At 35.9% G+C, this 27,240-nt stretch overlaps 1 protein-coding gene across 3 annotated transcripts; it reads left to right on the forward strand.

The window, feature by feature from the left end:
• The first annotated feature begins 826 nt into the window (after nt 1-826).
• kdm4aa (lysine (K)-specific demethylase 4A, genome duplicate a) lies at nt 827-26,088 on the forward strand. Of its 3 annotated transcripts, none has more exons than XM_057841397.1 (21): nt 827-978; nt 2,332-2,487; nt 3,069-3,244; nt 4,947-5,061; nt 5,119-5,312; nt 5,423-5,472; nt 5,537-5,778; nt 8,791-8,987; nt 9,048-9,181; nt 10,221-10,675; nt 11,246-11,342; nt 11,410-11,594; nt 13,619-13,823; nt 13,894-13,970; nt 15,074-15,129; nt 15,193-15,301; nt 15,369-15,557; nt 18,544-18,714; nt 18,787-18,906; nt 19,467-19,559; nt 21,664-26,088. In XM_057841397.1, exons 2-21 carry the CDS (start codon nt 2,347-2,349, stop codon nt 21,802-21,804), a joined length of 3,147 nt encoding a protein of 1,048 aa, XP_057697380.1. In that variant the 5' UTR covers nt 827-978; nt 2,332-2,346; the 3' UTR covers nt 21,805-26,088. The 3 variants fall into 3 exon arrangements, with proteins under 3 accessions (XP_057697380.1, XP_057697378.1, XP_057697381.1); XM_057841395.1 differs by having other exon boundaries at nt 846-982; XM_057841398.1 differs by having other exon boundaries at nt 846-982; nt 11,249-11,342; nt 21,664-26,087.
• Nucleotides 26,089-27,240: the final 1,152 nt, after the last annotated feature.

Raw genomic sequence — 27,240 nt, forward strand, 5'->3', positions numbered from 1 at the left:
TTTTAAATACATTTATGACGATTTTATTATATACAATTACACTGGAATTATTCTTTTTTTTTAATTCTTCAACTTAGCTTATTTTTACATTAAAAAGTGGGGGGGGACAAATATTCAATTATTTTATCTATATACATCTATACATGTGTGTATATATGTACGTGTGTCTATATATATATTTTTTAAATTATTATTATTTTAATGCTTAAATTAAAAAGATATCCAATATCCCATTTAAAAAAATATATTGATTGACAGCAAAATGGCAAATTAAAAATTTACATTCTGTATTAATGCTATTTTATTTTTTGCATTAAGCTACATTAAGCTATTCTTTTTTTCTTGATTGGGAGAGTTTAACACCGCAACAAAAATGTTAGGTAGTGCATCAATGGCGTATTCCATTGCATATTCGCATTGAGCAACATTAAGCTATTCTTTTTTGAGGGGGGAGAGTTAATACCGCAACGCTAATTTTAGTTAATGCATCAATACTGTATTCCATTGTATATTAGCATTAAGCAACCAAAGGAATGAAAAAATCATTAAAAGTTAATTGTGTCCATTAGTTTCACACTTGAGTCGAACAATAGCTGTCAACCTTCCCAGTCAGAATGGATTGGACGTCTATCACCGTCAGTGGCAGCAGATGTTAATATTGTGGCCATGGACGGCAGGTTTAAAAATTTTTTTATTCATTTAATCATTTCCAAAAATAGTCCCTTGACCTCTTAAAAGTAAATTAAAACTAAAATAGAAAATCACACCAGCAGAGTACAAACGTATTAAAACGGGGCATTTAGATTGGTTGAAGAGGCCGTAAGCCCCGCCTTTTGCTCCATGTAAACAAACCCACACTGGGCATGCGTCACCGCCGTAATGGACGACTGTCTTTTCTACCCGGACTTCACGCCTCTCTTTCTACTCCGCTAACTTGCGGCTTGCGAAGCTGAAGCGCACGTGCGTCCTGCTTCGCACGTAAGTAAGTTTGGGGACCCTTTGGCGTGTACTTTGTGGCTGGGAAAGTGTGAGTAAAAGCTAGTTTTGAAGCGTACAGAGACAGCGAGCAACAAGCAGTGTTCGCTAGTTGGGCTAGCATGCTAAGTGAGGGCAGCTGTCAGTTTTCACTATGGTCAAACCGCGTCGTTTTTCTTTTTAACTCTTCCACCTTTCGCTCAAGAATAAGAGCTTATTTAACACTGAGTACTCCTGAATGCGCTTTCGGGTGTTTTATTTATTTTGAAGTTGACTTTTAACCTCAGAAAGCGAAGCGGACTGTCCAAACTGTTAGCATGTTTAGCTAAATATTTTTCCGAGTACCTTCGCTGTCACTGGGCCACAGTGGAGGACAGACAGGCTTTTCAGCCAATCGAAAGAATGCTGGTATTTAATTGGCCAGCTGGAGTAGGCGGGCTAGTTTGTGATTGGACAGTTTGGCGGTATTTACTAGCGATTAGCAACATGCAGTTTTTGTTTTGTTATTCACTCCATTCTCACGGAACCAAAGAAGCTTTCTAGGAATTATTTTGTTCAAATAAAATAATTATCTTTTAGGACTGTCTCGTTAATTTTTAATTTTTTTAGATTCCCGTGTAATTCTGCAACGTAGGAAGTTGACTAGTCATCTTTCTTCATATATACTGTATAGCCAAAAATGAAAAAGATCCTAATCTGACATTAATACATCGTTTTAGTAATGAAAAGTTACAAAATATTAATTATAATTTATCCTTTTTAAGCTCAAACCACTAAATAATTGACAGCAAATTATAATTCTTTTAAGCTTGGAGCCTTTAATTTTACCTCGGATAAAATAAACTAAATACATTTCAAGTAGTTTTTCATAAATTTTGTGTTATATTTACATGATAGATCATCAATAAATCACATTTTTCAAAATTCATGTATCGTATATGATATATATGATCACATAGTTATATAAACACATACATTAACAAGATAGTAATTATTTGAAAAATACATAATATCAGAAAATGAATGAGTTTAGTATTGTAGTAAATGTATAAGTAAAACTAAAATATTAATGATAATAACAATGAAAATTAAGTTTTCTTTTTAATGTTAAAATTAAAATATTATTTACGCTTTCGCAGTTTCATGCTGTGTTTTGAATTTTTAGTTTTGTTTTGTTATTTCGACATCATCCTGGAACATCTTGATTATTTTGTTGTTATGTAGCCTTTAAAAATTAAAAAAGTAAAAATAAATTCTCACGTGATGGATGCAATCGTGTCGAGTTCCGATGACATTATCGGATCCCGAACATCCCTCGTTTCTACCGATACTCAGCCCTTATATTTTATTCGCCAGTCTCGTCGCGGAAAGATGAGCTCCGCCGACACGGCCGCCCAGAGCGCGGCATGCAGGATCATGACGTTCACGCCGTCGGCCGAAGACTTCCGAGACTTTGGCCGCTACGTGGCCTACATGGAGTCTCAAGGAGCACACCGAGCGGGGATGGCCAAGGTACGTACACCAACAGTGAGTAGCAGAAGTATTCGCACTCCTTGTGATTTTGCAAGTTCACCCACTTGGAAAACAAGTAGAGGGCTGACAAATGAAAAAAACAAGGCAATGATTTAACTAGCAACAAAACTATATACAAACTGTAAAATGGCAGCAAGTCAATATCTGGGCAAGCCGCCTAGGATCGGTTTAAAGACACTGCTGATGACCTGAAATTGGATGCATTTTTGATGTTGGGAACTCGTCCCACATCTCTGTAATAAAAACAATCTGACCAGCAGCAGAATATGACAAAATCATTCCAAATGTCATACTAGCTTCACTTGCTAGCTAGCACAGCTATTCTCCTAGTCCAGGCCTACAGCGTCATCACCCCCAGCTTGCATTGCGCTGGTAAAACATGGCTTCCTCTGTAGGACAAAACATGTACTAAATATTATAGTTTTTTTTAAAATCAGTGGCATTAATATATGTGTTTCTCATAACATAATAATAAAAGAGAAAAATTGTGGCCTATTAGAGCCTCTTGATAAAAAAAATCAGTCAGGAAGCACCCCCTGATTATTTTTCCTGCTTTGCAGGTGATCCCGCCAAAAGGCTGGCGGCCGCGGAAGACATACGACGACATGGACGAGTTGGTCATTCCCGCTCCCATTCAGCAGGTGGTGACGGGCCAATCTGGCCTCTTCACACAGTACAACATTCAGAAGAAGCCCATGACCGTTCAAGAGTTCCGGAGGACCTCCAACATGGACAAGTAACCGGCAGCAAATAAGTATTTTGAGAGTCGATTAATCGCCGATTATTCTTGTTAGCCAACTATATGGATTGTGCGTTTTTTATTGTTCAATTAATAAGGTTAAAATACTTATGTTCACACGGCAATTCCGATTTGTTTGCCCACACGTATTAGATTTTTTTGGGGTGCAGTGTGAACAGCCCAATGCTGATTTGAGCAATGGCATTATTTTTTATTAATTTTTGTGAAAAAGTCATATGCTTTCACTGTTGACCAACGAAATTGTAAAAAAAAAAAAAAAAAATCTGTTTTTTTCCCCCACTTTTTTAAAAAAAAATAAAAAGTAATGAAAAAATTCAATAAACAACAAAGTATTTACTCTTTTTTCTAATTTTGTGTAAAAAAAAAAAAAAACACTTCAGATTTTTTTTAATTCAATACCTTCCCTTTTTTGGAATAAAACTAAGGAAAAAAATTAATAAAAAAATAAAAATTTTGCTTTTTAAAAAAAAAAAATGAAAAAATTGAAATAACATTTTGTTGTTTTTAAAACACTTCAAAAGGAGTTTTGAAAAGTGAATATTTACTTTTTACATTTTTGATTAAAAACAAAGGGGGGTATTAAATAAACAATAGAATATTTAGTTTTTTTTTTAAATAAAAGTAATGGGAAAAAAAATTAAACAACAGAATATTTACCCTTCTTTTTAATCAAAACTAAGGAAAAACTTAAACAGTAGAATTTTTTTTTTTTAAATGAAAGAAATGAAAAAATTGAATAAACAACAGAATATATACTTTTTAAAAATAGAAATCACTTCAAGAAAAGTATTAAAAAGTGAATATTTACTTTTTTCCTTGTTTCTAATCAAAACTATGAAAAAACTTAAACAATAGAATATTTTTCTAAAAATAAAAAGTAATAAAAAAAATTGAATAAACAAGAGGATATGTACTTTTTTATTAAAAAAAAACTTCAATTTTTTTCTTAATTCAATACTTTTTTCTTTTTTTGAATAAAAACTGGGAGAAAAGATTAAATAAAAAATACAATATTTACTTTTTAAAAGTAAAAACGAATGAAAAAAAATAAATGAACAAGAGAGTTTTTTTTTGGTTTTAGTTCATCAAAAACACTTCAAAAAAAAAGTTAAAAAAGTGAATTTTTTCTTTTTGTTGAATAAAAACTGAGGAAACAAATAAACAATAGAATATTTATTTTTAAGAATAAAAAGGAAAAAAATGTAACAATGGAATATTTGTTTTTGTTTTTTTATTAAAAAACAAAAATTAAAAAGTCAATATTTTGTTTTTTTTTTTCATTCAAAATTGTTTTAAAAAATTGAAATAAAATAAATACAAAGATTTTTTTTGTTTTAATTATTTCATTAACAAAAACAAAATTAAAAATAAATTATATATATTTACGATATACAATATACTATGTTGTTTATATATTTCTTTCCTTTTTTTAAAAAATAGATAATTTTTTTTTAATTTTTAACTTTAATAGTAGAAACTAACTTATTGGACATTCATTGCCATCAGTGGCACTGAAACATTTTCAACCCAGCTCAAGTGGTCCAATTGTCTATCAGCATTAACATTATTTTTTTAGGTCATCAGTGTCTTCAGACGATTAATCGACTCTCAAAATACTCGCCGATTCCTTCGATCGTCTGTCAATCGACTGATGGCGCCGGCCCTTCTTCGCCTACAGGTTCTGCCATCCGAGCTACGTGGACTTTGACGAGCTGGAACGCAAGTTCTGGAAGAATCTGACGTTCAACCCGCCTCTCTACGGCGCCGACGTCAGCGGGAGTCTCTACGACTCGGTGGGTAGCGTGGGGACCGGACGGCGACAGCGTCACTGACTCGTTTTTCGTTTACAGGACGTGAACGAGTGGAACATCGGCCGCCTGAACACCATTTTGGACACGGTGGAACACGAGAGCGGCGTGAAGATTAAAGGAGTCAACACGCCTTATCTTTACTTCGGCATGTGGAAGGCTGCCTTCGCCTGGCATACAGAAGATATGGACTTGTACAGCATCAACTACTTGCACTTTGGGGAACCCAAATCCTGGTATGTGAGCAAAAGGAAAAGGACAACTCTAGTGACAAATTAATTTGACAAGAAAAGAGGCACTGAAACCGTTAAGAATGAGGTTTTCTGTGTTGCTTCATTTATCCCAGGTATGCCGTCCCACCGGAACACGGCAGGAGACTGGAGCGTCTCGCCAAGGGTACGCGTGCTTTCTCGCGTTTGTTCTTAAAGAATGGCACTAGCACGAAATGTTTGTGCTACAGGTTTCTTTCCCGGCAACGCTCAGAGCTGCGAAGCCTTCCTGCGCCACAAAATGACGCTGATTTCGCCGTCCATCCTCAAAAAATACGGAATCCCTTTCGAGAAGGTGACGCAGGAGGCGGGCCAGTTCGTCGTCACCTTCCCGTACAGCTACCACGCCGGATTCAACCACGGCTTCAACTGCGCCGAGTCCACCAATTTCGCCACGCGGCGCTGGATCGACTACGGGAAACAAGCCAAGCTGGTAGATGACAATATTACTACAGGGTTTATCCGGGTCATTAAAAAGCATTAAAAGTCATTAAGTGGATTTTGTCAAATTAGGCTTTAAAATGCATTAAACTAAATGTTTGAGGCATTAAAAATTATGTCAACTTGATGGTTAAAAAAACGTTTTTAAGTTAATTTGTAGTTGAAGCCGATAATATCGGCCAATAAAATCATTTTAAAATGATATTGAATTGGGCTGCAGCTATTAAATATTTTAGTAGTCGATTAATCTATCAACTAGTTAGTTGAATCTATTCGAGTCTAGGGCTGCAGCTATCGAATATTTTAGTGATCGAGTAATCGACTGAAAATTCTATCGATTAATCGAGTAATCGGATAAAACAAATATATTTTCAGGTGAAGAGCAATTATAAATATACATGAGAAAACAAGACATTTCATCTAATCTTGAACCATTTTCAGTCAATCAATGTCTTTATTTTCGATGTATATTGTTGAAAACAGCCAACAATTGCATTTCAGATGTAACTAGAATAAAAAAAGACTAATTCACTGCTTTCACTCAAAAAACCTTTAGATCTTATTAAAATATATATATATATCTAAAAATGCCGTGACGCTTGATAACACACATCACTTAAAAGTTTGGATTTTTTTCCCACGTGTTTGTGTCAAGCCATTTTTAAGTGCTAGTTAAGTTTTAAGTTAGTCTAAACTGTAAGTCCTGATAGGATTTTGAGTTTTTGCAGTGTTCAAAATAAATGAATGATACAGGCTGTATTGGAGCACATTAGGGACCAGTGCTACTTGGTGTTTTATCCAGCAATGACTACTGAGCTAAAATTGATAGTTAGCTTTATTGAGTTTTTATTTTACACCCTCATCACTCCAAAACGCTATGTTATGTTAAAGCCTGTATGTAAGACACGTTAGCCACGCATCGAAAGTGGTCATAATTAATAGAAACCTAGCCCTCCGCAGGGCTAACGTTACTTGACCTAGTGACAGTAACATTAATCTTATTTATTAGCGCTCTTTATTAGTGCTTAGCGCTCTTTATTAGCGTTTAGCGCTCTACTGCTTTAAGATGGCGGCTTTTTACTAACGCCGCCCAGACGCGGCCGAGTCTGTCATTGCTGATCTAGTTCAACATACATGTGAACTCTATGAGACTCATCAGATGCTACCAACGTACCATCGTGCGAGCTAGTATTTAGCAACGTCGGCGTCGTTTGTACCGGCTGTCGGCTGCAGTAAGTTTTTTTTTTTTGCTTCTTCCTCTACGCACGTGACATCAGCGTGTTGTCCCGCATTAAAAGTAGTCCGAGCAAAACGTGATGCTTAGAGCTGTCAAAATAAATGATTACTCGAGGTGAATAAAATTACTCGGATCATATTTTAAACTCGAGTTGCTCGGGTATTCGTTTCAGCTCTAATCGAGTCATCAGTTAAGGAACATTTACTGCGTTACAAAATAAATTAGTGCTGTAACGATTAATCGATTCAACTCGAGTATTCGATTAGAAAAAAATATTCAAATTAAATTTTGTTGCTTCGAGTATTCGTTTAATTAAAGTGGCGTTATAATGGTTTATTTTGAAAGTGTTTGCTTTCAGTTTTATTGATTAGAGTGGATACACTGCCCTCTGGTTTGCCTCTTTTCACATGGCTGAACAAATGAGCCAACTGCTCCCTGTTAAGACCAAAGTAAGCTAAGTTTTTGTTTGAGCTAATGTTTTTTATTGCATTCATAATTTAGTTTATAGGTATATTTAACCGTTTTTTGTGGGAATATGTGTCTGAAAAATTTAAGAGCATTGTAAAAGAAAAACTTTTGCATTTTATAGCATTTAAGCTAGCGAACTTTTTCTATGTAAGTTAGCCAATTGTTTTTTTTTTTCTTGTACATAGATCCTCATTAAAAAAAAAAAAAAACGTTTGAGGCTCAGCTCATGTATTTGAATTTTTCGTGTTCCTTATCCGATTACTCAATTATTCGGACTAATTAGTCCATCGATTAATCTACTACTAAGATATTTGATAGCTGCAGCCCTAAAATAAATTTTAAGAGATGTAAAACATAGGCTTGCTAAGATTGCACTTTCAAAAGAAATGTGAATGAAAGTTAAGAGATTCTTCAAACAATGCAGAATTCCGCTTTTATTTAAAAATGAATTAAAATACTTGAGGTTAGCCTCAAACAGTATAAAAAAATAAATGGTGGTATAACAAGTAATAAATAGAATAATTGGCTAATTTGCATAGCAAAAGTCTGCTAGCTTAAAGTGTACCACGGATAGAAAGACATGTAGTTCTTAAAAGATAAATGTTAGTACGAGTTAAAATAATTTAATATTAAAACCCCTTTTAATGTTTTTGTTTTGATAAAATTTGTAAAATTATTTGAAGTAGTAGGTTGCCATTGTTGTTCACGTCGCAGGGCGGTGACGACACATAGGTACGCTGCCGGACTTCCACAGTGTCACTCTTTAACTACATAAACATGTAATTGGTTCTGCCCTTCCAATTTGAACGTGAGTGGACCATTCATGAGAAGGATGGCAAAAGCAAAATGAACAGGAAAGACGGGATGAGACAAGTAGCGTTCCTGTGTCAAGTTCAAGTCAAGCACTCTCCTGCTCTAGTGATGAGAGCAGGAGAGTGATGTCCAAAACTGTTTGCAGATCTTCACGGTAAACTATTGTCTGATCCAACTTGTTATAATTATTATTAATTATATTAATAATAATATATTATTATTATTAATTATGAACAAAAAATTATCTTACGTTGGTCTTAACAGGGAGAAGCTGGATTCAGCCATGTTAAATGAGTTATGGCATATTTACTGTCGCCTCTAGTGGGCAGTGTGTCCACCCAAATTCATAAAACTAAATGCAAACACTTTCAAAACAAACGCCACTCAAAGTCAAACGGCAATTTTTTTTTCTAATCGAATTACTCGAGTTCATCGATGAATGGTTGCAGTACTATAAAATATTAACAGTTGTGGCCGTTTTTTCAGTGCTCGTGCCGGCAGGACACGGTGAAGATCTCCATGGACGTGTTTGTGCGCAAGTTCCAGCCGGAGCGCTACAAATTGTGGAAGGCGGGAAAGGACAACGCTCCCATCGACCACTCCCAGCCCACGCCGGAGGCCGACGTCTTCGGGGGGGAGAGCCCGCCTCCAGATGAGCGAGTGCCTGACAGCCCCGCCTCCAGGTAAGGTTGCGCGCCGACGACTGCTCGACCGATGCCTCGACCGACGTGTTGGCGCCTCAGCCCTAAAGCTCAGACGGCCGCCAAGCGACGGCTGGACACCTCGCGGGACGTCCAATCGGATTTGGCGGAAGAGGAGGTAGAGTCAAAGAATGCCAAAATGGATTCTCCCGCCCGGGTTGAGCTGGAGACTCTAGGTAACACGGAAAAGCGTTTTAGGGAAGCTAAAAGTTTTTATTATTATCATTTTAAAAATACATTTCATTTTCCCCCAAAAAATCAAATTTTTCTAAAATTGAATACAGTGGTACCTCTACATACGAATTTAATTCGTTCCAGGACCTTGTTTGTAAGTCGAAATGGTCGTATGTCGAGCAGGATTTTCCCATAGGAATACATTATAATTCCATTAATTCGTTCCAAAGCCTAAAAACATACACTAAATTCTTAATAAATACTGCTGGCACTGTTACAAATGGCAATTAAACATAGAAAAACAAATAAGTTATAAATAAATAAGTCAGAATAATATAATAATAAGAAGAATAATTAATAATTATTCCTGTAAATAATGTAACGAATTGGATTCTAATATGGCGGACACTTTTTACTGTCCCTGAACGCACCGCGAAGCTGACGTCACGGTGAGATAGGTCGGTGCGGTAGAGATAATACTTTCGTTTTCTTGAGAGCAGTCAACTGCTTAAGACAATGGGTGTTTTGTGTTGGATAAGTTCTTAAATAAATGATAAAAATGTGACGAAGCTGGCGATTTCCTTGGCAATGTTACCACAATAATAATTGTCACCTTAACTTATAAATAGTGGCGAACGGTGGTCGGAAGAGGACCATGGAGCTGTATTGTTGAGCCAGTTCAGGGACGCGCACCCCAAGCTCATATTTTTCTATAACTTGCATCTTCATTTCAAAGGTAAGCATCACTTTTTTCCTTGTTTCTCCAACTGTATCAACTTTTTTTGAAAACTGCGTTGATTTCTCACACAAGAAAATCCACCGTGCGTTCGTTTGCAGTGCTGTCATGTCGTCGTATTTCGAGCAACTCGTCGGATGTAGAAACAAATGGCGGCTCAAATTTTACGTCGGATGTCGAAAAGATCGTGTGTCGAAGTGATCGTATGTAGAGGTACCACTGTATATGAAAAGTTTTAAGCCTGCATGACTGAGATGAAATGTTTTTTTTTTTTTGTTTTTTTTGTTGGTTTGTTTTTTATTTAGATCAAACGGTCAAATTGGAGTCTGAGCCACAGCGTGAAGAAGAAGACAAAAATCCCATCAGTTGCTCAAGAATGGAGACGGTCAAATTGGAGTCTGAGCCACAGCGCCAAAAAGAAGAAGAAGAGAAAGATGACAAAAAGTCCATCAGTTGCTCAAGAACTGAGACGGCGTCGGCAGACACTGCCACCAACCACACGTCGGAGCCCAAGGACGGGCCGGAGCCGGACCCTGAACCGAGCGACGGCGGTGGCGAAAAGGACCCCGCCCAGCCCGACGAGGATGAAAAACTTGACGCGAGCAACACGGGGGCGCACGCGGTGTTCCAGAGGACGCTGAGTCCCGCCGATGTTCTTCACGTGCACAGTTACGCCAAAGGAGAAGACGCCGCGCCCAGAGACCAAGACAAGGAGGAAAGCAACGGTGGCGATGAGGAAGTCAACCAAGACACCAGCAAAGTGAGTCACGACTAAGGTTGTCTGATAATGACTTTTTAACTGATAGCCTAATGTTGTCCAACTCCAAAATACGATATCAAACCGATAACTATATATACAGTCGTGGACATATCATTAGAAGTATGACAACTAATTGAAAAGGTAATATCTGACGATACTGTGTAGCCCAAAAAGTTATCGATATGCTCCCGCCAAGACTCGATATATCGTTTTAAAAAGATTTCACGTATCGTAGAGGTCCTACCCCAGCAGTAGGCTAATGGTGTACCACAAGCAACACGTCACTTCCGCTCATTAATATTCGTGACATTAGCAACTGTAGCTAAGGGGAGACACGCTTCCGTTTTTTCCTTCGAGTTTTTGGGTTTGGGAAACGTATGAAGAAAACGTCCTTCATACGTCGTAATGTCTAGAGTCCTTTCTACAATTTCCGTATCAGCAGTGCTTGATCGGCGTGTTCGTTTTTGAAAGACTACCTTCCGCTTTACAATGCGACGTCACGGTCTAAAAATAGCATTCGCTCGGTACGCTGTTGTGGCACCCTAATGTGAAAGTACCACTTGTGTCCAGCAGGGGCCCGAGGAAACTCTAAGCAAGTCGGAGCAGAGCCGTCTGGGTCAACTGCCCGGTCACCACCCGCTCATTAAGGACGGCCTCAGCGACGAAGGTGCGCCGCAGACTCACTTTGGCCGCGCCGCTCGGGTTCCTTCAACGCGTACGTGTTTGTGTTACAGAGGCTCCGGAGGAAGTGTCCCCGGTCAAGGAGGGGGGCCTGGAGGGGGAAGGCTGGGCCAAAGCGCTAGCCCACCTGTGGCAGAGCAGACCCCCCAACATCAAGCGGGAGCGCGAGTACAATCAGCGGGCCGGCGCCAAGCCGCCCTACTGCTCCATATGCTCGCTCTTCCTTGCCTACCAGCAGGTAAATAGCACTCTTTCGCTGTCGCTGTAAATGGCAGTCATTTAAAAAAAAAAAATTTAATAAGTAAGTATTTTAGGTGTTTTAGATGAGTGGGCTTATTTTGAAAAGAAAAAAAAAAAGTAGCGTATAATACAGTTGGATTTTTTTGGTTTCGTTTTGCACTTAAACAGAAGTTTAAGTGCAAGTTTAATTTTATTTATATATTATATATATATTTTTTATACTGTAAGTTGTATTTTTCAAATAGTCTTTTTAAAAGATTTAAGGCTTAAAATTGAAAGAAAATAGAAGGAAATATAAAAAATGAATTCAAAATAAAAATGTTAAAACTAAGAAAAAATTGAATAATGAGTACTATAATTAATATTATTTATTATTGATTATTTAAAATTCAATAATTACAAAGATTAATGAATTAATCGAGGTGAAAATAAATATTTAAAAAAGAATAAATAGAAAGGAAGAAAATATAAAATAACTGATTCAAAATAAAAACTTAAATACATTGTTTGAATAAATAATAATTGTTATTATCTAATAATTTACTAAATCAATAAATATTAAATGAAAAATTTAATATTAAAAAGAATAGAAATGGAAGAAAATTGAGAATTAGTTAAAAATAAAATCTTTAATCAATTTAATTTTATTATTTTCATATTAATTATAAATATTTTAAATGATTTATAATATAATTACGAAATAATAATTATTATTATAAAATTAAATATAATGAAAATAAAAAATATTTAATTTTTTAATAATTATAATTAAATTTTATTTATTTAAAATATAATAAAAAGTGTTTAATTTTATATTATTAATGTAATAAGTAAATAAAGTAATAATGAAATCAAAATGATATATTAAATAAAAAATTATTATTAAAAAATTGAATAATGATTATTATAATATCTATTATTAATTATTTAAATATTTTCAATAATTTAATAGATAAATGAATTAATTGAAATTAAAATAGAGTATTTAAAAAAGAATAAATAGAAATAGAAGAAAATACTTTGAAAATTCAAAATAAAAACTTGAATACATTTTTTAAAATAAATAATAGTGATTAATTAATAATAATTCATTAAATAAAATATAAAATGAAATATTAAAAAAAAAAGAATAAATAAAAATAAAAGGTGAATTATGTCAAAATAAAATCTTAAAAATTTTGACTTTTAACAACTATTTTAATATTAATTATAAATATTTATTTCAAATAATTTAATAATGAAATTAAAATAAAATTAACTATTAAATATACAACAAATCGAAATAGAAGAAATTATTGAAAACGTATGAAAATTAGAAAAACAAAAGAAAAAAAGGAGGAAAAAGATTAAAGAAAATTGAAATAAAACTTTTAAATATAAACTAATAAATGTATACATATAAAAAAAACTTAGAAATGTGTAATTTTCTATATTACAATTAGATTTAGATTCAGAAAAAATTCAAAATCTTTAAAAAAATAATAATTTTAAATATTTAATTATCCGTCCATCCATCCATATAAATTATATTTATTTTAAATTGTTTATAATAATAATAATAATATAAAATTAAATAATAATAAAATTGATTTAATAATTAAATTGGAAGTAAATTAAATATGAAATATAAAATTATTAATTGTTGTTATTTTTATTAATATAAATATTAAAACATTAAATATTTTTTTTCTAATTTTCTCATTTTTAGCAGTTTTTATTTATTTATATATATATTTAGCATACATTTTTATCAATACTATTTTGAGGTAGTTATGTATTCCTCCAATGTTTTATGTATATTTGTTAACTCCATTGTCTGCCATTGACAGCACAAGACTTACTAATTGTAAAAAGTTATAATCTAACAAGAATGTTATCTTTTTTTTCATTTAATAATTTAATTTTTCAAATGAAAAGCGACACGTTATTCAAAGAATTATGGGGTTTTTTGGCTGTATTTTTCTTTTTCCCAGTGGGGGGAAAAAAAAAAGTCCTTTTTTAAAAACTTTTGTCTATGACCAGTCGGAGGGCGCGAGCGGCATCAACGCTCCGGTCATGGCGGCGGGCGGGCGCATGCGCACCAAACCCCTGATCCCGGAGACTTGCTTCGCCACCACCACTGAAGAAGACTCGGAGTGCGAGGAGGCTCCGCCCACGCCCCGTCTGGAGGAGGACGGGACAAGCCTGCTGGTCAGCTGCTCGCAGTGCGCAGTCCGCGTCCACGCCAGTCAGTCGCCGCCACAGTTTCCCCCGGCCGTCCTTCCCGCCGCTCGCGCTCACTTTCCTCTCGATTCCAGGCTGTTACGGCGTGGATCCTGCCGGCGTCAGCAAGGAGTGGAAGTGCGCCCGCTGCAAAGCCAACGCCTTGATGGAGGTCAGACCACCTGAGAAAAGTTACCTTAATATTTACTAAATTAAAACACGTTCAGTGGTAATTAATTTGAGTCATATTTTTCCACATACCAAAGAACCCCCCCCCCCCCAAAAAATATATACACACAATTAAATTTAAAATAAATAATGAAGTAATATATGTTTTTGATTAAAAATGAGAATATTTACTGTTTTTAATGTTTAATTAAAATATATATATAACATAAATAAGTACAACTGAGAAGATTTTATATTTTTTTGTTTTGCATTAGAAATGCAAACTAATGACAAAAATAAATAAGGCATTAAAATTCAAATCATCAAAATATATTATCATTATAAAGGAAACATTCACTAATCTTTCCTTTTTTTAAAGTGTCAAATGGTTTCAATGTTATGAATAAAAAATTCATTTAAAAAAAGTATGCTTTGTTTTTTATAAATTAAAATGTAAGTAAATAAAAAGTGGAAAATATTTGCATTTCAATTTTTTCTTTTTCTAGATTAATTTCTAAATTTATTTACTACGTGATCACATGTAACTCCACAAACTGTAACTTTAAACATAATGAGAAATACATTCATAATCATATATTAGCTGAAACAACTTACAGCCTTATATGGGCCTATCCTTTGTCCATGTTAGACACCTGAGTCTGCTTCTCAGTCACACAAGGTGACAGTCCAGCCAGACCCAACGCTGCCACGAGGGGGCAGTGTATCTTCCATCATTAAACACAATTCAATACTTTTGGACTTTTTGGAAAGTCATTTTGAGATTTAGGTGTACTTAAAGGGTTAATTCCGACTTAAGTGGAAATTTGGGTTACATTGCCAGCATATTGTTCGTAACCTGGGGACTGTCTGCACTGAGAAAATTTGGCTTCAGAGAACCATTTATCCGCTGGATAACAACGTTTTACAACTAGGCATGTGCCAGTATGATATTCTGAAGGTATGATAACTTTAAGCCAAAATGTCGCGGGATCACGGTTTTGCAATTACTGCTCTAAAATATGTTACTTTGAGATATCTGGGTCTTTTAAAAAAAAATTTTTTTTGAAAAACATTTTAGGTTCCGAATTACGTCTTTGCTTCTTTCAGAACTGCTGTTTGTGTTGCCTACGAGGCGGCGCTCTTCAGAGGGCCAACAACAACAAGTAAGTTTTCCGCGGTCGGACGCTCGGCGTAAACGCCCCACCCACTTGTCGCCGTCACGGCAGGTGGGTTCACGTGCTGTGCGCCGTGGCCGTTCTGGAGGCTCGCTTCGTCAACGTCGCCGACAGAAGTCCCGTGGATCTGAGCGGCATCCCACTGCAGAGATTCAAATTGGTCAGCTCCTATAGAGAAAAAAAATCATTTGTAGACAGAAAAAGAGCTGAAAAGGTTGCCTTTGCAGAAATGTTACTACTGCAAGAAGCGCATGAAGAAGGCGTCGGGCTGCTGCGTGCAGTGCTCGCACGGGCGTTGCCCCACCGCTTACCACCCCACCTGCGCGCAGGCCGCCGGCGTGCTCATGCAGCCCGACGACTGGCCCTTTGTGGTACACGTCACCTGTTGTCGACACAAAGGGCCCGCGCAGATCGAGGTAAGCGCTAACAGACAACACTAAAACTAAGGAAACCATTGACAAACTTCCTACTCTTATAACCGCTTCAATGTTATGTCATTAATTCACTCGTTGATTGCCATTGTTTGGTGCTCGACGTTCGATCCATTTGACACGGGAGGGATGGAAATGATTGAATGAACGTTCATTCGCTGCCAGCTCTCAGCTTTGGAGGAAACATGAATACCGTATTTTTCGGACTACAAGTCGCTCCTGAGTATAAGTCGATCCAGCCATAAAATGCCCAACGAAGAGAAAAAAAACATATACAAGTCGCACCGGAGTACAAGTCGAATTTTGGGGGGGAATTTACTTGATAAAATCCAACACATAGAACAGACATGTCATCTTGAAAGGCAATTTAATATAAAAATACAATAGAGAACAACATGCTAAATAAATGTACAGTGTACAGTGCATAAACAACCAAATGTGAATATACTGTCCTACGCTACGGCCTGTCCTGGCTATACAGCGAACTCCCAAAAGACAATGCTGGACGTCCGTATAATTTGCTGAATCAATTTGGTCCTCGATAGAAAACAGGTTCGCATCAACGTAAATAAATGATAATTAGGTCCTATTAGCAGTGTTGTTAATCTTACTGAAAAAAAAGAAATTAATTATAGTTACAAATTACTTCTCCCAAAAAGTAATTGCGTTAGTAACTCAATTACATGAATGTAAGAGTAATTAGTTACTTGGCAAAGTAATTGGTGATAATTACTTTTTTTTTTTTCCCTCAAAAAAAAAAAAAAAAAAAACATTGGCTGCACTATGTGAAGTTTTTTGTGGAGCCCAATTCTTTACCCTGATTTACCCTTTACCCTGAATCAACTGTTAAAAAGTTGTTAAAATTGCTCCCACTATTGCATTAGTTCCCTTCTCTCTACTTTCGACATATGAAAGTTTTAAAACTGTTTCATCATTTAAAGATAGATTCAAGTCAAGATTTTGCCGATTTAGAAGTATTTTAAATAAAAAGTTACTTAGGTTCTCTACAACAGAGCCGTCCTAAAAAGCCTACTGCTTTAAGATGGCGGCTGTCTACTAACGCATCTAGTGCCATGTCTGTCATTTTGCATCTAGTTATATCTATATACAGTACATGTGATATCTACCATGTCTACCATATCTACCGTAACATGCGGGCGTAGTTTGTCGGCTATCGGCTACAACATGTATTATTGGAGCTACCTAGCATCGCGTTTGCTCGGCGTCACAACTTTCTTGCCTCCTCCCCGCTCCTGCTCTGCTCTGTCGTCTCGGTGAGTCCGTCTCCCTCAGACTTTTCGACCAATATAGTAACGCATAGTAACGCATGCCTTTCCGTCCTCAGTAACTGTAACGGCGTTGCCAAGATGAGAAAAGTAATTAATTAGATTACCCACTACTGGAAAAAATAACGCCGTTATATTGTAACGCCGTTATTAACAACACTGCCTATTAGTAATAAGTAACAGGTTAGCATGCGTTCGCTATCATTAGCACATCGTTCAAACAACCACACAACTGGCTCTAAGTGTCCGATCGCGGGTGGAAAACACACAACAACAACAGAAAAGATGATACACGCAGGCGTTGCCTCTGTAGAGATGATTTAAAAGCATAAACAATGAAAGTAGGTTCGCATCCGTCTATTCTTCTAGCTAACTCACTCACTCAGAGCTACGTAGCTGTCCGCCTTCTTCTGGCGTGTCACGTAAACAAGTGCGAGTGCGCCCTCACGTGGGCGTGAAAGCACCACAAACTAAATGCATCCATTTCAAGATAAAAAAAGTCAATAATACAATTGAACATACACTGCCAAAGGCAGAACGCGAACGTGGCCATAGCTATAAAGAGTTATTCAGATAACTATAGCATGAGAACATGCTAACAACTTTACAAAACCATCAGTGTCACTGCAAAACACCAAAATAACATGTGAAATTATATCATAATGTGTTAAGAATTCCACACATAAGTCGCTCCTGAGTATAAGTCGCACCCCCAGCCAAAATATGAAAAAAACCGCGACTTATAGTCCGAAAAATACGGTAATTAAAAAACAGTAGTGAAAAAACAAGTATTAAACATAAAATTAAAAAAAAATACTAAAACAAAAATCATAAAATTAGAACATAACCACAAAAATCTACATAAAAAAATAATAATTGTTTTAAAAAAAATTACAAATCTAATTAAAAAATCATTTAAAAATAGAATTGTTGTGTTTTCCCCTAAGACATTTCTTTAACTTAATATTTTATTTCAAGATTTTTATTTTAAATCATAATCTAGATTTTCTTCCATTTCTTTTTAGCAAATTTTGAATATACACATAATTAAAATTTTTCTTTATTTAAAAAAAAAACAAGTTTTTATTTTTTGATTTGTGTCTTTTAATTTGATTTTTTGATATGGTCTTATTTTTAATCATTAATATATATTCAAACATCAAGAGTTTTTGAAGTCACATCATTTTTTCTGTCTTGTTAAACAATTTGAACAATAGTTTTCAAAAAATTTATTTAAAAAAAGATATCAATCTTATTTAACTTTAGATATATATATATATATTTTGGTTTTTTTTAATTAGCATTTTTCCTTTTTTTTTTTTAAATTTGTGAACTAGCTTAAATTCTATAAATATATTTAAAATAATAATAAATGAAATAATTATTATTAGAAAAAACTGTATTTTTATTCCTCAAGAATTGTTTTTATAATTTGTTAAAGTACTAAGTTTACCAGAAATACTGTATATTATTCTCATTATTATTTCTTATATGACATTACCATCTCTTCTTGAACATACATTTTAAAAATACCCCCTGAAAAAAATCTGCTCTAACCTGTAGATCCCTAACCTGCTGTAAGTTTAGAGACATTGAATAAGAAAGTCTCACCATTTTTTGACATTCAATATTCCAAAATGAAAGTCTTTTTCGTATTCAATCGGGTTGTGATTTGGTGTGGTCAGCGCAACAAGGCGGCCATGCAGGAGCTAACGGTGGGCCAGAAAGTCATCTGCAAGCACAAAAATGGTCGCTACTACCAGTGCGACGTGGTGCAGCTGTCCAAGGAAACCTTCTACGAGGTCAACTTTGACGACGGCTCCTTCAGTGACAACCTCTTCCCTGAGGACATTGCGGTGGGTGGGATTTTGCCACGTCCTCATCACGCACAAAAGCCTAATTCAAGCGTGCCCATCTCGCCCGGGCAGAACCGAGACTGCTCTCAGATGGGCCCGCCCCCGCCGGGCGAAGTGGTGCAAGTGCGTTGGACCGACGGCCTGGTTTACGGCGCCAAGTTCGTGGCGTCGCGCGTCGTTCAGATGTACTTGGTAAGGAAACCAAAATGCTTACTTGAACCTCTGTGAAGTTGGCCCCCATCAGACGCAATTTTGTATAAAAATGACGTCAAGTCATTTAGTTTGTGCTGTTAAAAGTTTTGTTTGTGCTGCTATTGTTTTTGAGATATTTACCAATCTGAGGTCAATCAGCCCCCCATTTTGATTAAAAATGGTGTCATTTGTTTGTGCTTCGTTTTTGCCGGTGTGTGCTATAAAGGGCTTTGATTTTGAAGCAATGGTTTGGTAGATATTCTGCTTTTAGTTTATAGTGATGACATCACGCAGCCCACCATTTACTGCAAAAAGTACCCAAAGTGGTGCTTTGTGCTATATTTGTGCTAGTTTGTGCTGCTTTTGTTTTTTAAATGGTTACAGGGTTTCCGAGGGGGTCCTTAAAAGTCTAAAAAAAAAAAAAAAAAACATTGAATTTATGAATCGAATTTTATTAGGTCTTAAAAAGTCTTAAATTTAACTTGAGGAAACCTGTAGGAACCCTGAGTACAGGTATCGGTGTAACACGTTTTAAATTTGGAAACTTTGTGTGGACACAGGTGGAATTTGAGGACGGCTCACAGCTGACAACAAAACGGGATGACGTCTACTCGCTGGACGAGGAGCTGCCCAAGCGGGTCAAGTCCAGATTGGTAAGTCCGGCGCCTCTGTGTACAGTTGGGATTCTAACCAAGGATGAGAAAAAAAGTAGTGAAAAGCATTTACTCAAGCAGAAGTACTAGTTAAAAATCATAAAGGTGCTATGAAATGCTAGACCAAGTGACTTGGAAATGATAGCAGAGCATATTTTGGACAAAAATCCATCCAAACAAGTGACAAAAAATGGAATTACAGTGCCTTGCAAAAGTATTCGGCCCCCTTGAATCTTGCAACCTTTCGCCACATTTCAGGCTTCAAACATAAAGATATAAAATGTATTTTTTTTGTCAAGAATCAACAACAAGTGGGACACAATTGTGAAGTGGAACAACATTTATTGGATAATTTAAACTTTTTTAACAAATAAAAAACTGAAAAGTGGGGCGTGCATTATTATTCGGCCCCTTTACTTTCAGTGTAGCAAACTCACTCCAGAAGTTCAGTGAGGATCTCTGAATGATCCAATGTTGTCCTAAATGACCAATGTTGATAAATAGAATCCACCTGTGTGTAATCAAGTCTCCGTATAAATGCACCTGCTCTGTGATAGTCTCAGGGTTCTGTTTAAAGTGCAGAGAGTATTATGAAAACCAAGGAACACACCAGGCAGGTCCGAGATACTGTTGTGGACAAGTTTAAAGCCAGATTTGGATACAAAAAGATTTCCCAAGCTTTAAACATCTCAAGGAGCACTGTGCAAGCCATCATATTGAAATGGAAGGAGCATCAGACCACTGCAAATCTACCAAGACCCGGCCATCCTTCCAAACTTTCTTCTCAAACAAGGAGAAAACTGATCAGAGATGCAGCCAAGAGGCCCATGATCACTCTGGATGAACTGCAGAGATCTACAGCTGAGGTGGGAGAGTCTGTCCATAGGACAACAATCAGTCGTACACTGCACAAATCTGGCCTTTATGGAAGAGTGGCAAGAAGAAAGCCCTTTCTCAAAGATGTCTCGTTTAAAGTTTGCCACAAGCCACCTGGGAGACATACCAAATATGTGGAAGAAGGTGCTCTGGTCAGATGAAACCAAAATTGAACTTTTTGGCCACAATGCAAAACGATATGTTTGGCGTAAAAGCAACACAGCTCATCACCCTGAACACACCATCCCCACTGTCAAACATGGTGGTGGCAGCATCATGGTTTGGGCCTGCTTTTCTTCAGCAGGGACAGGGAAGATGGTTAAAATTGACGGGAAGATGGATGCAGCCAAATACAGGAACATTCTGGAAGAAAACCTGTTGGTATTTGCACAAGACCTGAGACTGGGACGGAGATATTTCTTCCAACAGGACAATGATCCAAAACATAAAGCCAAATCGGCAATCGAATGGTTAAAAAATAAACGTATCCAGGTGTTAGAATGGCCAAGTCAAAGTCCAGACCTGAATCCAATGGAGAATCTGCGGAAAGAGCTGAAGACTGCTGTTCACAAACACTCTCCATCCAACCTCACTGAGCTCGAGTTGTTTTGCAAGGAAGAATGGGCAAGAATGTCAGTCTCTCGATGTGCAAAACTGATAGAAACATACCCCAAGCGACTTGCAGCTGTAATTGGAGCAAAAGGTGGCGCTACAAAGTATTAACGCAAGGGGGCTGAATAATATTGCACGCCCCACTTTTCAGTTTTTTATTTGTTAAAAAGGTTTAAATTATCCAATAAATGTTGTTCCACTTCACGATTGTGTCCCACTTGTTGTTGATTCTTGACAAAAAATTAAAATTTTATATCTTTGTTTGAAGCCTGAAATGTGGCGAAAGGTTGCAAGGTTCAAGGGGGCCGAATACTTTTGCAAGGCACTGTAGATCCTAATTAGTCTTCCTTTTTTACCTGTGTTGACCCAGCCCATTAAAAAAATCTCACAACAAAGTATGATGTCACACCCAGAATGAGCTGCTTGCATGCTAGCCATAGACTTTCTATTCTCTTGTAGCAATGTGACTGTTCTGTCATCCTGTCAACTTGTACTAGCTAACTAGCTAGCTAACACAGTAATAGAAAGCTGGTTGTGATGTCACAAGCAGAATTGCTGGGGAAAAAGTGAGCGTTCCTGGTTGTTTCTGGTGACTATAATGTATAATTTTCCACAGTCCAAAGCGTCAGACATGCGCTTCGACGGCATCTTCGAGGGCAAGGAGATCATCCGGGAGTCCAAGAGGCAACGGGTCATCAACTCGCGCTACCGCGGCGACTACATCGAACCCGTCATTTACAGAGCCATCATGGAGTAGACTTTTTCTAGTTCTTTCCCCTGACGGACGGAGGTAAGGGCGGGCAGTATTTTCATTCTCCTCCAGGGCGGCGACTCCACTATTTCATTGACGTGACTTTTGACTGTGACGACATCAAATCACGGCGGCGACCGTCCGAATGGATTAGGACGTCTACGTCCGTCCTTGGGATGTAATTCCTTACGCCAACTGAATTTGATGAAGAAACTGTTTTTTTTTGTTTTGTTTTTTTTACTGTTTTCATAGGGTAAGTGTCTATTTCTTGTTCAGTAACTCTTTCGGTACCACTGACGATGCTAGACGTCCAATCAGCAAATGAGTTTATCGCTAGTAGACGTTCGGTCCATTTGAAGCGGGAGAGTGGCAGCGAATTAACATTTGTTTGTCAGTACTAGAAAAAAAAAAAGTGATAATATTACAAGGTTAAAGTCCTAGTATTCTTACCAGAAAATTTGTGGTAGTATTAGTACAAGAAAAAGGTAAAGTCGTAGTATTATTACCCAAAAAAAAATTGTAATATTACGAGAAGTGATACTATTAATACTAGAAAAGAATTGCAATTATACAAGGTTAATGTTGTAGCATTTTGACTAGAAAAAATTAGCAGTATCGGAACAAGGGAAAAAAAAGTTATAATACTATTAGGTTAAAATCAAAGTATTAGCATCAGGGGAAAAAAGTAATATAACGAAAATAAAGTTGTAGTATTAGTACCAGAAACCAATTGTAATATGATGAGATTAAAAACGTAGTATGAGTATGAAGGAATCTGACCTTTTTAGCCAGACTGCTGGAATCACGCCAGTTGAACCGTCAGACCCACGCTGGCGCAGCTCCAACGACCCGGGCAGGCGGGACCCAGCCATCCTGGCAAAAAGGCAAAACTCCACGCGTTCACCTTAATTTTAACCCTTTGTACTGACTCCATTTTAAAAGGTTTAAAATAGGCTCACCGAAAACAAGTTGACAATTTATTAAGGTCGACAGCTGAATTGTGTCATATTCTAGTAATTACATTTGGAAATTTGGTTCTAGGACATTTGGTTTGTGCGCAATCCTCAAAATGAGTTCAAAAAAAGCCATTCTCACCTTTTGAGCGTGAGATCTATGCACTTTTCCAGAGAAATGTAATATTGATGATAACAATCAAACAGCAAGGCGAAACAGACTCAGGCAGGAAGGCAAGGTCACCCGAACACACGTCAATAAAAGGTTCCCAAGAAAAATGACGCTTAAAGTGCATGTGACACGAAAAAGCTTGTTTATTTCATAATACACGCGGTATTTTATGCTCCTGAATGATATGGACCGCTTGGATGTGTGTGGAAGCGATCGCTATATTTATTTAGTTTTTTTAATCCTGCGCCATGAAAATGACTGACTTCCGGCTTCGGTCTTGCATTGAGGAGGAGGGCGCTGTGACGTGTATGAATGAAGGCGTCCTCTTCACTATACAGCCGTACTGTTGTGTATGAGGACTAAGGATTCAGCTGATTTTGCGGATTAATACGTTTATTTTTCGCATCACGCCAGCCAAACGGCTGCAGAAAAATCATTCTGTATGAGGGAGAGGTGTATGCGCCTTTTTGGAGTTTCAAAAGGTTCCCATTCACCGTCGATATTGGCTAAAACAAGCCCAACGAATACTGTGGGACCATTGGACTTATGAGGAAGTGAGTAAACATCTTGTTTAGTATTATGTCAAATATTAATACAGCTATTACAAAGTAAACACTACAAACTTTCTTTAAATAAAGGACTACTTACGTTTGATCATTGATAGGCATGTAAAAAGCTCTCCTAATGCTCATTAGCAGCAGCACGTTAGCTGCACAACAACTCCAGCCACCCTCCTCCTGGGAACGAACTGTAAATTGCTCTCCGCCGGGCGGTTTGCCGATCCGCAAAGACAATCGACAACCGGGTCGTCATGTCAAATAATCCAGGCTAGTTATGTGTGATTTTCCGCTTGGAAGACTTTGAAACATCACTCGGTTCGGATTAGCATGTCGGCTAGCTGTCACTCCTTCTGGTTTGTTTACATTCTCCGAAGCCGGGGAAGGGAAATGACATATGTCCGATTTAGGTGTCATAAAATATCGTTCGGGAGGTGCGACAGTAAAGGTGAAGTCGACAGTTAATTTTGCCATGTCGTCTTGAATAAATGGATTTTTATTATTTCATATTCCATTTAGCACAAGACTGTTATTTGTCATGACAATGCCATTTATTTAGCAATTGGGGAAAATACTTGGATAAAAAGAATATCCTGTAAAAATATTGGCGTAGAGAGACTGAAACAATGACATTTTGCGGCTCGTTCTGAACAATTCCCCCTCAATGGGCTGAATAGTAAAACCGATGAGCCCAGTCTACCGCTGACGTCATCCACCTGTTGGGGACGCTAAAGCCCTATAATGGTAGGCGTGGCTAACCAGCAGATTAAAAGACTAATTTCTCGTCATCTGCGCTTTGCTAAATTGTTGTATATAGTCGAATCGTCTCAAAATATGATTATAATTCACATAATAATGCCATTTAAGACTTTTTTTCTCGTGTCGTATGCTCTTTAAATATTGTCTTTTGAAAGCTCTTGCGGGGTGGACCATGAAGAACGGTGTGTTTGGAATTCTAGTCTGTTTGTGGATTGGACTGGAGGATTTGGGAGTTACTGTTGTCAGGGCAACGAGGGTCGTGGATTTTGCCACCTCAGTATCAAAGGGGCTCTTGGAGTCAGTAAACAGTTGTGTTATCAGTTGGATATCGGGCGTTCTCCGGAGTTCCTTGTGTTGGCACAGGGTCTCCCGCCATTTGTTCTGGACTGTCTGGGAGAACTGTTTGCGAGAGTTGGTAGTGCAGATGTGAGCTTATAGATTTCAGCGTCAATCTAACGCAGGCAGTTGCATGACGCAGACGTTGGGCTTCCATGATAAGAAGGTGTCATGTATCTCTTATGCCCTATATAGTGCTTGTTTTCCTTAAACTATGGTATAAATGCTTTTTTTTTATATATATATATATATATTGGGTGTGTTAAAAGTAATGCAAACAGTTGGATGGTGCCTATGAGAAAAGGTACTATCTCCTTCAAGTTGTCGTATTATTACCAGACGATAAAAGATTAAAGTCATAAAATTAGTACGAAAGATTAGTTGTAGTATTTCTACCAGAAAAAAAATTATTACGAAAATAAATTGGTCATATTTGTACTGGAAAACAATTGTTATATTACGCGATTAAAGTCATAGTATTAGTGCCAGAAAAAAAGCAAGAAGGCTACAAGGTTAAATTTGTCATATAAGTACCAGAAAAAAAAGTAATACTACGAAATTAAAGTCACAGTATTATTAGGAGAAAAATCGTAATAATACCGAATTGACGTTGTAGTATTTGTAACAGAAAAAAGTCGGAAAATTACAAGAACTTTTAAAGTGTTCAAGTCTGAGGAAATAAAAGGGACAATGGTACAAGATTAAAATCATATTATTAGTACTAGAAGCCAATGGATTATTACAAATTTAAGTGGTAGTACTGTATTAGTACAAGAAAAAAATCGTAATATTACGACAACGAATGAACGTTCCTGCCATCCCTCCCGCTTCAAATAGATCGGATGTCTACGAGCGATGAAGACGGATGCAAAAATCACCAGTTAATCTAGCCCCAGATTAACCGGGTTTCATTTTGCCTAATGAATTCCAATTTATCGGGATTATAATTTATGGTGGATTGGTTTGGAATAGCTGCGATGAATCTACTTATTGATCGAGTGACGTCTAGCTCGGTCAATGGCAGATTGAGTTGCTGAATCAATGTAAAGCATTGGGGGAATGCATGAATACATTTTTTTTTTTTTTTATGAAATATAGAGAATTATATAGAAAAATACGGCTAAAAATGAGAAAATCATCAAATAAAAACAAAAAGAAAATCCATTAAAAAATGTTTTTCTTAATATTTAATTTTGAATGTTTTACTTTAAAAATACATTTAAAAAAAAAAATCTATATTTTGTTCTATTTAAGTGTATTTCTGATTTTGATTTTTTTAAAAATAAATATTGTTATATTTTAAAAAATGATTCTTTTAATTTTTTTATTTTCAAATGCTAATTCATTGTTTCTTTAACTGTAGTTTTTTTAAATTAGAAAAAACATTGAAAATTAATATAAATATATACACAAAATCTTTTCATTATTTTAGGAATAAATATTGAAAATATAAATTTATACACAAACTATTTCTAATGTTTTTTTTTTTTTAGAAATAAACATATATATACACACATAAAATCTTTTTAATTGCTAAATTATCAAAAAGGATACATTTATTGATATTGACATTATTACTATTTGTTATATTAAAAAAGGGTAATTCTTTAACACATTGTAATTTCATTTTCTGTTTTGTTCAATTTCTTTGTATTTTTAGATTTAAAAAAAAATTTTTTTTTAGAAACAAGTAAATATTGAAGATGAAATATATTCACATACAATTTTTTTAACTTCCTAAATTTTGAAAAAGGAGTTTATTGATTTATATTATTTATTGTCCTATATTTTTTAAAAGTATTTCTTTGTAAAAAAAATATATATATATATATTTCTTGAATTATCCTTATTAATTTTCTATGTCTTCGGCTTTGATTTTCCAATTTTCAGTTGTATTTTTCGATTAAATTTTGTATTTTTATTTTCCTAATGTACTTATGTATTCCCCAACTTTTTTTTTTTTTTTTCAAATATTTAAAAATTCATGCACCAAGGGGTTAAACCATCACATGACGTGGACAACACATCCGCATTATTATATATATTTTCTTCAGTATTATGTATATATTTTTTAAATAAATATGTAAAATTATACATTCATAAAACATCTATAAAAAATACAATTAATAAATACGCATACATGCTGATGAGTGATAACACTCTAAAGATAATTTATTTTACAACAATAGACGTACATTTGGTTTATAACTTCCAATTTTGTGACCACAATTTCAATTTTTTTCTCAGACATGTTAGCTGTTAGCGCTAACACAAAGCCAACTGCTCAAGTTTTGCTAAAATGCTCCGACTTTAACTTGGTGCTCCTTGACATTTTTATCCAACACATAAAAAATCCATCCAAAAAATGACGTTTTATTCATTAGCTTGTTTGCTCAAAAAAATGATTTAAAAAAAAAAAAAATTTATATTGGTTTAGAAAGATGATACATAGCGATAATATATGTTCAGAACAAAACAAAAAAAACCACTGGTTGCTAAGCAAAGACGTGCTAACATTAGCTTAAGATGCTATTTTTTCTACCGCAGATTTTTTTTTTTTTTCTTAACAAGATGGCAATTTTTAACATCTTCCCTTTCAATTTTGTAATTTAACTTTTTGCGGGGAAGCTCGCCTCGTTTGTACCGAGTGTGAGAAAAATATAAA

Source organism: Corythoichthys intestinalis, chromosome 7 (genome assembly GCF_030265065.1).
Source record: "Corythoichthys intestinalis isolate RoL2023-P3 chromosome 7, ASM3026506v1, whole genome shotgun sequence".
NCBI classification, from domain to species: domain Eukaryota; kingdom Metazoa; phylum Chordata; class Actinopteri; order Syngnathiformes; family Syngnathidae; genus Corythoichthys; species Corythoichthys intestinalis.

What these genes read in the sequence shown, in the direction of transcription:
- kdm4aa (XM_057841397.1), top strand. Translation starts at nt 2,347, where the DNA reads ATGAGCTCCGCCGACACGGCCGCCCAGAGCGCGGCATGCAGGATCATG. An exon ending in ACTGGAGCGTCTCGCCAAGG is followed by an intron (nt 5,473 to 5,536) that starts GTACGCGTGCTT and finishes TTTGTGCTACAG; the next exon opens with GTTTCTTTCCCGGCAACGCT. An exon ending in GGACGGCCTCAGCGACGAAG is followed by an intron (nt 11,343 to 11,409) that starts GTGCGCCGCAGA and finishes TTTGTGTTACAG; the next exon opens with AGGCTCCGGAGGAAGTGTCC.